Below are 12,921 nucleotides of genomic sequence, written 5' to 3' on the forward strand. Positions count from 1 at the left end.
GTTCCCATCAATCTTCACGTTCAGAAAAATGATATTTAAAAATTTATTTTTGTTGAAAGAATTTTTAAAGCTACGGGTTGTATTTTTTTAAAATCTATTTAGTTATATTGAAATATAACTAAATAAACTGAAATAAAACAGGTATATAACCTTAAATATAACTGAAATAAAACACGTAATATGAAATATTCTCAAGAATGCAAAAAGACGTCATGACAAAAGAGTCATGATCAAATCAGTTGAAAGATTAATTATAGCCCTTAAATAAAAATGTGTGTTTTGAGCAAAATCATGTTTGTGCAAACAAAGAATAAACAATAGCATAATATAATTTAATAACTGAAATGGATTAAGCAGTCCAGGACTCTGCCTTCAAATTGCAACAGGAAATGTGTTGTCAATGGTATATGGACCTGCAATATTCAAGACAGCGATTTGGCACCAGTGGCGTAAATTTTTCAAAGTCTTGGGAGGGGGAAGGGGGAAATTGGAGCCAGTTTTCCAAAATCAAGTAAAACTGCCAGGGAAAATGAAAAATGAGCCATATAGTACCTTAAAGGCCAAGATATACTAAAGAAAACTGATCTGTTTCTCTGGATGCTTGAATTACGCAGGGTTGTCTTAGTTTTGACAAGATTGTTGAAGAAACGAATTTCAGTCGGGGGAGGGAGGGACTGGGGCCTGGAGGGGTTATATGCCCTGTCCCATAGCAAATTACACCCCTGTTTGGCACCTGATCTAATTTTCCCAGGAAATCAGGTAAAAGGACGTTGTATACCACCAACTTATTTAGGGTATATTTTCTCCAGACGTAATCATTCTATAAAGCATTGTGTAATAGTTTCATCCTTCAGTAAAAATATAATCCAGCTCATAGCACTGGACCATCATCTCTTCATATTGCTATTAAATACAATTTTTTTTAACCGACATTAAGGAGCGAAATTAAAAATTAAAACGAATAGAAATTACTCCGTATATGAAAGAGGCTTTTCCTCCTCACACCCCGCTCTTTACACTAAAGTTTGACTCTTTTTCTTAACTCTACTTTTTTAAACAGTAAAAAACTTTAGTGTTAAGAGCGGAGTATTGATGATGTAAAGCTCCTTTCATATGCGGAGTACGTTTCAGTTTCGCTCCTTAATTTCAGTTAAAAAACTTGTTTTTTATGTATTTAATTTTTGAACGTTTTTGAATTAATGCATGTTTTGATTTTGGCTCTGCGCACATAAATAATTAAAACGAAATTTGCATATTATTTTTTTTTGCTAAATGGCTTTCTCATAGTTTTAATCGGAGTAAAGATTTAGAGAAAAAGAAGTGGGGGAGGAGGCCTAGTAACCCTCTAATTTTTGATTACTTAAAAAGGCAACTGGAACTTTTATTTTTTTACGACCGTTTTCATTAGTAAAAAATATACTTAACTTACGAATTAACTTAAGTAACGAACTTCTATATTCGTATGTTTATATTACGTATATGAGGGGGTTCACCCCCTCGTCGATACCTCGCACTTTATACTAAAGCTTGAATTTTTTCCCAATTCCTTAAGAATGACCCCTGATTCACAAAGGCTGTAGAATAAATAACTGAAATTACTAAAAATACTTTAGTGTAAAGATCGAGGTATTACGAGGAGGTGAACCCCTCATATGCATAATAATTTCTGTTTGTTCTAAGTTTTAATGCTGCTCCTTACTTTCGGTTGAAAAAACTTTCATATTTATTTTTTAGATAATGCTGCGAAATTCTGAGCCCATCATTAAAATTTTCTTCCCCCATGACGAATTCCTCCATGGCAAGATCAACCCATGTAATCCCCCTCTTCAACTTATCCCCCCCCAAAAAAAAAGAACAAAGAGATCCCCCTGAAAACGTCTGTACACTTCCCAATAGTCATTACTATATGTAAACACTGATCAAAGTTTTAACTTGCAGCCCCTCCCACGGGTACTGTGAGGGAGTGAGTCGTCCCCAAAGACATGGGCATTTTTATTAGGTTTTTCGACTATGGTGAATAAAATGGCTATCCCAAAATTTTGATCCGGTGATTTTTGGGAAAAAATATGCGTGGGAGGGGGTCTAGGTGCCCTCCAAGTTTCTGATCACTTAGAAAGGGTAATATGAGCCCTCTCGTGACATTACTCCTGGTAAAAAAAAAATAAAATAAAAAAAAACAAATAAAAACGCATCCGTGATCTGTTTTCTGGCAAAAATACAAAATTCCACATTTTTGTAGATGGGACTTGAAACTTCTACATTTAAAGTTTCTGATACGCTGGATGTGATGGTGTGATTTTCGTTAAGATTGTATAGCTTTTAGGGGGTGTTTCCCCCTATTTTCTAAAATAGGGCACATTTTTTCAGGCTCAAAACTTTTGATGGGTAAGACTAATCTTGATGAAATTCATATATTTAAATTTGCCATAAAATGCAGTTTTTTGATGTAACTATTAGTATCAAAATTAAATTTTTTAGAGTTTCGGTTACTATTAAGCCGGATCGCTTCTTGCTACTGCTCGTTGCCATGAACTGTTTAATTTCAGGGCTTGCCTTATGCGTGAGCTAAATTTCAAAGGACCCAAATCAAACAGTTCGTGGTAACGAACTGTTGTAAGGAGCGACCCGGCTCAATAGTAAACGAAACTCTTAAAAACGGTAAAATAAATAAAAAGAATTGAATTTTTATGCTGATTCTAAATATATTTGCCAAATATATGACAAATTTAATCTTTGTCATCAAAAGTTATGAGCCAGAGAAAATTTGCCTTTTTAAAAAAAATAGGGGTAAACACTCCCTAAAATTCAAAGAATCTTAACGATAATCACACCATCGCATTCGGCGTATCAGAGAACCCTATAGCTAAAATTTCAAGCTCCTATCTACAAAAATGTGGAATTTCGTATTTTTTGCCAGAAGACAAATCACGGGTGCGTGTTTATTTTTTATTTTTTCCAGGTCATCGTATCGACTAAGTGGTCCGAGTGGTCCTAAAATATTGCAAGGGGGCTCATTATAACGGAAATGAAAAGTTCTAGTGCCCTTTTTAAGTGACCGAAAAAATTGGAGGGCACCTAGGCCCCCTCCGACGCTGTTTTGAGATAGCCAATTTGTTCCACATAGTCAAAAACCATAATAACTATGTCTTTGGGAATGACTTACTCCCCAACAATCCCTGGGGGAGGGGGTGTAAGTTACAAACTTTGACCAGTGTTTACATATAGTAATGGTTATTGGGAAGTTTACAGACGTATTCAGGGAATTTTTTTAGTTTGGAGTGGGGTTGAGGGGAGGGGACTATGTGGGAGGATCTTTCCTTGGAGGAACATGTCATGGGGAAAAAAAATTCAATGAAAAGGGTGCAAGATTTTCTAGCATTACTATAAAAAATAATGAAAAAATAAACATGAAAACGTTTTTTCAATTGTAGGTGAGGAGTAGCATTGACACTTAAAACGAACAGGGATTATTACGCATATGAGGGGTTCTAAAAATACTTTACCATAAAAAGTGATGTATTTATGAGGAGATATATACTTCGCTCTTTATGCTAAAGTATTTTTAGTAATTCCAACTATTTATTCTACGGCCTATCTGATTCAGGGGTCATTCTTAAAGAATTGGGACAAAATATACGATCTAGTGTAAAGAGCAAGGTATTAACGAGGGTACAAACCCCCTCGTATACATAATAAAAATATAAGAATTTAAAAGTTTGTTAGGTAAGTTAATTCTTAAGTTGCGTATATTTTTACTAATAAAAACGTTCGTTAAAAGTTAAAAGTTCTAGTTGCGTTTTTAAATAACTGAAAAATTGGAGGGCAACTATGCTACCTTTCAACCCCTTATTTCTCAAAATCATTTGATAAAAACTAGGAGAAAGCCATTTAGCCAAAAAAAAAGAATTAATACACAAAGTTCGTTTTAGTAATTTGTGTTGAGAGCCAAAATCAAACATGCATTAATTCAAAAACGTTCAGAAATTAAATAAAAAAAAAACTAGTTTTTTTGACTGAAAGTAAGGAGCGACATTAAAAATAAAAACGAACAGAAATTACTCTGTATGTGAGATGGGTTGTCCCCTCCGCAAACCCTCGCTCTTTACGCTGAAGTTTTATTCTTTGCCACAATTCTACTATTTAAAAAAATTAAAAGCTTCAGTGTAAAGAGCGAGGGATTGGGGAGGAGACAACCCATTTCATATAATAAACAACAAAGAGAGAACAAAACTTCACAAAAAAAAACCTCAAACGAGATGACTGCCAGTCGAGATGAAAAACTAAAACAACGCGGATATTTCACCTGTATCCAAACAAGGCGTCCTCAGCACAAGATAAAAAGAAAACTAAACTAAAAACAAATAAAACCACCACCAATAATAATAAACACAATTGTCGCTAGTTATCCACTATTAGGTCAAAGAAGCTATTTGAGTTACTTCAATGAGAGCTTGACTCTGGCACAACTCTACTTTTAAAACAACAAAAAAAATTAGCGTAAAGAAGTTGGCGTTGCGGAGGGGACAACCCCTTTCATATGCGTAGTAATTTCTGTTCGTTTTAAGTTTTAATGTCGCTCCTTACTTGGAGTTAAAAAAACTTGTTTTTATTTATTTAATTTCTGAATATTTTTGAGTTAATGCATGTTTTGATTTTGGCTCACTGCACATTAATAATTAAAATAAAATTTGTATATTTGCTTTTGCTAAATGGCTTTCTCATAGTTGTGATCGGATGATTTTGGTAAAAAAAGGGGTTGGAGAGGAAGCCTAGTTGCTCTTCAATTTTTTTCTCAACTGGATTTTTTTTGTACGAAAGTTCTTGTCCGTAATAAACATACGTACCTTAATGAATTAACTTACGTAGCGATCTTCTATATTTGCGTATTTTCATTACGCATATGAGGGGGTTTCCCTCCTCTTCAAAACCTCGTTTTAAAGCTTGAATTTTATCCCGAATCTTTATTTATTTTCTCATTGTTTTCTTTTAATATTGCTAGAAAATCCTGCACCCCCTTCATGGGAATTCTCTTCCCTCATGATAAATTCCGGCATGGAAAGATGCTACAACGTAACCCCCTCCCCTCCACACTCCCATCCCAACTTGAAAAAGTCCCCCCTGGAAACATCTGTACACCTCGTAATAACCATTACTATATGTAAACAATGATCAAAGTTTGTAACTTACAGTCCCTCCCCTGGGGAATATGGAGGGATTAATTCATCCCCAATTTATTAGGTTTAAATTAGGTTTAACTTATCAGGTTTAAGTAATTAGGTTTTCGACTAAGTTGAACAGAATGGCTATCTCAAGATTTTTATCCGGTAACCTTGGGAGAATGTGCGTGGGAGGGGGCCTAGTTGTCCTCCAATTTTTTGGTCACTTAAAAAGGGCAAGGGAACTTTTATTTTCCGCTAGAATGAGCCCTCTCACAATATTTTATGTCAACTGTGTCGATACGATCACCCCTGGAAAAAGAAAAACAACAAACAAACAAATAAACACGCATCCGTGATCTGTCTTGTGGCAAAAAATACAAAATTCCACATTTTTGTAGATAAGCGCTTGAAACTTTTACAGTAGGGTTCTCTGATACGCTGAAACTGATGGTGTGATTTTCGTTAAGATGCTATGAGAATTAAGGGGTGTTTTCCCCTATTTTCTAGGAGGAATCATAACGATTTTCGTTGTGATTCTATTACTTTTAGAGGGTGTTTCCCCCTTTTTTTTTAAATAAGATAACTTTTCTCAGGCTCGTGACTTTTGATAGGTAAGACTCAACTTGATGAAACTTATATATTTAAAATCAGCAGTAAAATATGATTATTTTGATGTAACTATTGGTATCAAAATTCCGTTTTTATAATTTCGTTTCTACTGAGCCGGGTCGCTCCTTACTACAGTTCGTTACCAAGAACTGTTTGAACACTGGTCAAATTTTGTAGCTTGCAGCCCCTCTCACAGGGACTGTGGAGGAGTAAGTCGTCCCCAAACACATAGTTATTAGGTATTTCGACTATGTTGAATACATCAGGTATATCAGAATCTTGATCCACTGACGTAGGGAAAAATGAGTGTGGGAGGGGGCCTAGGTGCCCTCTAATATTTATTGTCGCTGAAAAAGGCACTAGAACTTTTTATTTCCATTAGAGTGAGACCTCTCGCGACATTCTAGGACCACTGGGTTGTTACTATTACCCCTAGGAAAAAGCATCCGTGATCTGTCTTGTGGCAAAAATACAAAAGTCCACATTTTTGAAGTTATGAGCTTAAAACTTCTACTGTAGGGTTCTCTGATACGCTGAATCTGATGGTGTGATTTTGTTAAGATTCTATGACTTTTAAGGGCCCTCTGTTCTATAAATCCTAATCCTAATATAAATAAGGTATAATTCTACCACTAATCCTCCACTGCTACTACTGCTACTGCTACTACTACCACCATTACTAGTTAGTTACCGACGCTGCTGTGATCAACTCAGAAATCTGTTTTTTGATGAGTTACTAGTAGTCTGTTAGTTGTTAATTAGTTGATGGGTTGCAGTTGTTAGTATCAGAAAAGTCTTGTCTTCAGCGGAGAAATTCTAAAACTTAAGCACAACAAAAATACGTTTTTCTGGAACAGGTAATGCAATACACCCTCCTAAATAGGTTTTATGTACAACCCAACACAACACATTCAACTGGCTTTTCAAACAGAGGTTTAATTTTCGAAGAAGTAGGGGGAGGAGTTAAATGCCCTCTCTAGACCCAATTCTGCTCGTCTCATCTGGAATTTAGCTTCTGCAAAAAAAATCTCGTCAAAACTAAGATAGGCCAGCATAATTTAAGTATACGAAAAAACAGGTCAGTTTTCTTTAGTTTATCTTTGCCTTTATGGTAATATATGGATCATTTTATAGTTTTCACTGTCATTTTCATTTGATTTTGCCCACCCACCCCCACCCCCAGGATTTTGACGAAATTATGCCATTGCTTTCAATAACTAATTTGTTCATGCATATCTTATCGCTACTTTAAAATTCACACTGAATGACTTGAGCTCATTAAAGACTCAGAAATTATTTAACTTACTATCAATGTCAATAGTTTTATCTTTCACTTTGGATTTGGCTAATGACTCATTTTTGTCATCTTCGGGCCAATGCACTTCTATACAAAGGATGTAGATAAAAACACCAAGAATGGCGCCAACGTGAGGACCAACAATAGGCACCCAGAACCAATAGTCGTTCACCCTAGAATGAAAACCGTAACGTTTGTAGCTTTTTGGGGAAGTATTTAAAGAAATATCATTTATACAACGAAAAGTGTGTGCTTTGTGGGGGGGGGGGTGAAGGTATGAAGTTCATCAGGTGATTTACTCGTTGCAAAAAAAAAAATCTGAAACACAGTTTGGTATTTTGCAGCTTGTTGAAACAAATTGCTAAAAACCGAACATTTGTTACTTTTTGATGCTATTTCCTGCAATCACTGCGATTAGTAAAAAAATGGGCAAAATCCCTCCAGGAGGAAATTGTTGATTTGTGGCCCCATTCTCTAACAAAAAGTTATGAGTAGTTGCATGCATAGGAATATGTTTTTCATTTTATTCATTACAACTGTAACGGTTCAATTGAGATTGTCAACTTGTTTAAAGATATATAGCTGCCAAAGCAAAATCTCCCCCCCTCCTTGAAGAGCTTTAATGGATTATCTACCGTTGAAAAAAAATTATAAAGGCTTTCTGAGTGATCAATTTTTAAATCAAAATTCTGATATTTGAGGGGATATTTAGAAGTTGTGTAAAATCATTTTAATATCCCGTCATTTCTCAAAATTATGAATAAACAAATACATTTTCAAATGGGGATAAATCCAGTTATTTAGACAGTGAAAAAAAACAGGCACAATAGTCCAGATATTTCGATCACATATACAGCGATTCTCATCAGAAGAATGACTGATGAGGATCTCTGTATATGTAATCGAAATATCTGGACTATTGTACCTGTTGTTTCTTCATTGTCTAAATAGATGGATTTACTCCCGTTTGAAAATTTATTTTTCTCGTCATAGAACGGCAGTGTGGTCCAAAAACGAATACCCAATTTAAGGTGTTACGTCGAAAAATTCAAAATATTTAGAAAACATAGTTGAGAACCCGACTCAAAAAATGGCAGAAACTTCTTTACGCAAAAATAACATTCTTATTTCTCACCAGGATAAGGTTTGTTTATAATAGTTGTTTGATAATTCCGAGAAACGGGACTCCCGGGCATTTTGACCATTTTTGTTGAGCCTGGAGTTCCTGAATTAAAACCTCACTGTCTTTGGGATTAATTTTAAAAATATTCTGTATTTTCAAGTGTAAATACCTCAAAGATCTACCAATTTAAAATCTGAACATTTTACCACAATAGAATTTAAACTTGATTTGATTTCTTGACCTTGCTTGGAAGATTTAACCGTATAGATTAAAATTTATAGATGGCATTGTAACAGCATTAAAAGATGCATTGCATATCGGTGGTAGTCAAAGCTTTTCATTTTGAGTAAATACACGCAAGATTAACACATAATATAAATCAACAGAAACAAAGAGAATATTTTTTCCAAATTACATCATCAGAAAAAGAGAGTGGAATCTATTGAATGTGTTTAATGCAAAAAAGCTATTATTTGATACTTCCTACGTCCATTCACACTTGCGGTTTCTTGAACCTGATTTTCATTCCTTTTAATTCCTGTCTAATGGCAGCAAGGCTGTATTTAGGGCTGGGTACCGAGTTTGAACCTTCCCCCTCCAAAATGTTTGTCCTAAAAAGTATCAAAAATAGATATAAAAATTTGATGCATTTTAAATTTTTTTTGCAAAAAAAAACCGAACCCTGAAAAGATTCTGGATATGCCATTGAATACCGACATAACTTTTTTTATTTGTATTATATAAGTGTATAACAGTATAAAATTAAAATACACTAAACTTTATACATAAGTATACATTAAACTGCTGAGTATGGATTAAAATTTTTTGAATCGTCAATTTCTTAATAGTTTAGTGTTGACGTTATAATTAAAGTCGTTTCTTCTATACCCAGGTCGAACCACTTCATTGCCTGGGTCGATCTAAAGTCGAGACAGCAGCTCAATGCCGCTACCCAAGCAATTTAAAAGTTATAAAAGTGGGAAACTGATCCCTAATTTCGATATTGAAGAAAATCAATAGACAACATAGACGCCTTGATACCGGTTCAATACAAACACTACGTATATGAAAAGGGGCTGTTCTTTTTGATTTCTGTTCTTTTTAAGTTTAAATGTCGCACCTTACTTTTAGTTAAAACACTTTTTTTTATTTAATTTCCGAACGTTTTTGAATTAATGCATGTTTTGATTTTGGCTGATTTGGCACATGAATAATTAAAAAGAAATTTGTATAATAATATTTTTGACTAAATAGTTTTCTCATAGTTGTGATCGGACGATTTGGTAAGAAAAGGAGCTGGGGAGGAGGCCTAGTTGCCGTCCAATTTTTCGGTTACTTAAAAAGGCAACTAAAACTTTTAATGTATTACAAATGTTTTTATTAGTACAAAATATGCGTAACATACAAATTAACTTACGTAACGAACTTCTATATTCGTATATATTTATTACAAAAAAGAGGGGTTTTGCCCCCCTCGACAATACCTCACTCTTTACATTTTTTAATGTAAATTTTGCTTAAATTTTGAATCAAGCCTAAATTTTGTCCCAATTCCTTAAGAATGCTTCCTTAATCACAAAGGCTTTAGAATAAATAGTTGAAATTATTAAGAATACTTTAGCGTAATTGCGAGGTATTAGGATGAGGTGAGCTCCTCATATGCGTAATAATTTCTGATCGTTTTAAGTTTTAATACTATTTTTTACTCTCAGTCCAAAAAACCTTTTTCATGTGTAATTTTTCATTGTTTTTTTTTTTTTAAATAATGCTAAAAAATCCTGCACCCCCTTCATGGAGATTTTATTCCCCCAAGAAAATTCCTCCAGGGAAAGATCCTCCCATGTAACCCTCTCCCCTTCCCTCCCTCCCCCTCCCACCGAAAAATCCCGCTGAAAACGTATGTACACTTCAAAATACCCATTACAATATGTAAACACTGGTCAAAGTTTATAACCTGCAGCCCCTCCACGGGGACTGTGGGGGAGTAAGTTGTCCCCAAAGACATGTTGATTATATTTTGACTATGCTGAATAAAATGCCTATCTCAGAATTTTGATCTGGTGACTTTAGTTAAAAAAAATGAGTGTAGGTGAGGGCCTAGGTGCTCTCCAATATTTTGGTCACTTAAAAAGGGTACTGGAACATTTTATTTCCATTGGAATCAGCCCTCTCGTGACAATCTAGGACCACTGGTTTGGTTCAATCTCCCCTGGAAAAAAAACAACAACAAAAAAACAAATAAACACGCAACCGTAATCGTCTTCTACCAAAAAATACAAAATTCAACATTTTTGTAGATAGGAGCTTGAAACTTTTACGGTAGGATTCTCTGATATCCTAAATCAGATGGTGAAATTTTTGTTAAGATTCTATGACTTTTTGGGAGTATTTACCCTATTTTCTAAAATAAGGCAAATTTCCTCAGGCTCGCAACTTTTGACGGGTATGAATAAACTTGATTAAAATCAACGTTAAAATGCGATTCTTTCGATATAACTATTGGTATCAAATTTCTGTTTTGTAGAGTTTTAGTTACTATTGAGCCGGGCCGCTCCTCATGACAGTTCGTTACCACGAACTGTATGATCATATAACTTAGCATAAAAGAACACAAAAAGGTTTTTTTTTTCTTTGGCGGCCAAAAGAAAAACATAAAAGAAATTGATGCTGGATGATCGCATATAAAACAAACACTTAACCAACTAAACTCATAACAAACGAACTAAACAAACAAAAAAGGAAATAAATAATAATAAATAAACACCCAAATTATGACCAATCTCTAATCTTGAAAACGAAAATAAAAATAAGAAAAGAAATGAAAAAGGAAAAAAATTATCTATGAACAAGGCCCAAAAGAAAATTTTTCATTTTTCTCTTCAATAAGCCATGGTGCTCCTCCACCCGAATGCTCTCTGAAAGGGAATCTGAAACCTTAGAGCCTAGATATCTAACAGGGAAACTTGCTCGAATTCCACTTCTGTATTCAGTAGCTAGATTATCAGCATTGCGGGTACTATAACCATGAAGTGATTTATTTTCTCTGTAAAAACCCTGAAATATATCAAGACTAATACAATTCCAAAACTGACACGAGGATGTTCCTGCTTAGTGGTCACGAAGTTGCCCGACTTTAAGCACTTAAAGTTTATTATAAAATGCCCATCTATAGATGGGCATATACATTTAGATATATATGCCCATCTAGTGTTCCAGAGAGTTTCCTGTGTGGCACTACAAGTTCTAGTGTTCCAGCGAGTTTTCTGTGTGGCACTACAAGTTCAATATTAAAATGGGAAAAATCTCCTGCTGATTGTTCTTCATACCCATTGCTGTTTCTTGTAATGTAAATGAATTACTCGAATATATAATTCTTCTCCATCTAATTAATAGGACTAATGAAGGAGAGAACTAGTTTGGTTTTCGGCCTGGAGGAGGTTGTCAGCATTCTCATCGTATTTTAGCATCTCTTCTTCTGGATAATAATTCTAAGAGTAAAGGAATTTATATTTGTGCTTTAGATCTTTCCAAAGTATTTGACAGTGTAATCTATTCCCAGCATTTTTATTTCTTTTATATTTCAGGCGTTAATTTTTCAGTTATTCTGCTTCTGCAGTATAGGTATTCTAACTCTTTCCTTAGTTTGAAATCTTCTCCAACTACTGCTATTAAAGTTGGCGTTTTGTCACCTAAACTTTTTAAAATTTGTATTGTTGGCGTGCTCGGAAAAATATTCTCTACACATTTTTTTTTTTTTGATTTTTTGATTTCTAATTTTTTTTTCTGATTTCTGATTTCTAAATTTTTTTGATTTTTCTGATTTTTCAGATGTTTTTTATCTGCATTATGCTGATGATTTGCTCCTAATTAGTTGGACTATGGAAGATTCTTTCTAAAGATTCTGACTATACGAAGATTCTTTCCAAAATGGCATCTTCGATTTCCAATGTTTTCCAATCTGTCCTTTATACGGCAGGAAATTTCCTCATCCTAAGAAAAATTTATTTAAAAAGAATCCGGAGTAGTTATTTCAGGTACTGTAAGTTTTTCCTTTTTATTCCTCCTTGGACACGTAACCAGGCTCTAATTGGTAAATATAGTGTACCTGATATAACATTGAAGTTGGAAAAGCTACACAGGAAGCTCTCAGGTGCTGCTCTTGATGGACTTTTTCCACATAGACATCTTGTAAAAAATTTTCTATAGTTATTTTTCGTTGGTTGACTTGTTTTTTCTTTTTTATGAAATCAATTTCTTGTTTGTATTTAATGTTTTTCTTTATTTCTCTATTGTTCGTTTTCTTTTATGTATGTGTTCATATGTTTTTTTTGTATTTATTTTATGTAAAAAAATTTCCATAGTCATTATTTTTCATTTTGGTATGTTTTCCATTTTTTGTGTGTAGTTCACTGTTTTTACTCCACATTTTAATACTTTTATAGTGTTTTTGTGGGTAAGAAATAGATTATTATTATTATCATTTTCGTTTACTTTTTCCAAGTATCCACCAATAAGTCGTATGCCTTTGTTTTGAAGAATTTTTACTCGTTTAAAATTTGAGTAAAATTTCCTTGGCCTCAACCCATCCATATAAAATATATGAGTGGATTATAGCATTATATAAAAGTAATACAATTTGTATTAGTAAAACATTCTTAAAAAGTCGTGCTCCAACTCCTTGTACGACTTTCGTTGCAACAACATTACTATGTCATTTCCATGAAAGTTTGTAA

At 34.0% G+C, this 12,921-nt stretch overlaps 1 protein-coding gene across 1 annotated transcript in view; it reads right to left on the reverse strand.

Annotated features, from left to right (window-relative positions):
• Window positions 1–12,921, reverse strand: part of LOC136031381 (aquaporin-7-like) — a 70,521-nt gene that overhangs the window by 9,031 nt on the left and 48,569 nt on the right. Inside the window, exon 7 of the mRNA XM_065710899.1 lies at window positions 7,075–7,238. Within this exon, the coding sequence (XP_065566971.1) occupies window positions 7,075–7,238 (164 nt within the window). The remainder of the gene's footprint in view (window positions 1–7,074; window positions 7,239–12,921) is intronic.

The sequence above is a fragment of the Artemia franciscana genome, chromosome 9, assembly GCF_032884065.1.
Source record: "Artemia franciscana chromosome 9, ASM3288406v1, whole genome shotgun sequence".
Taxonomy (NCBI): Eukaryota; Metazoa; Arthropoda; class Branchiopoda; order Anostraca; family Artemiidae; genus Artemia; species Artemia franciscana.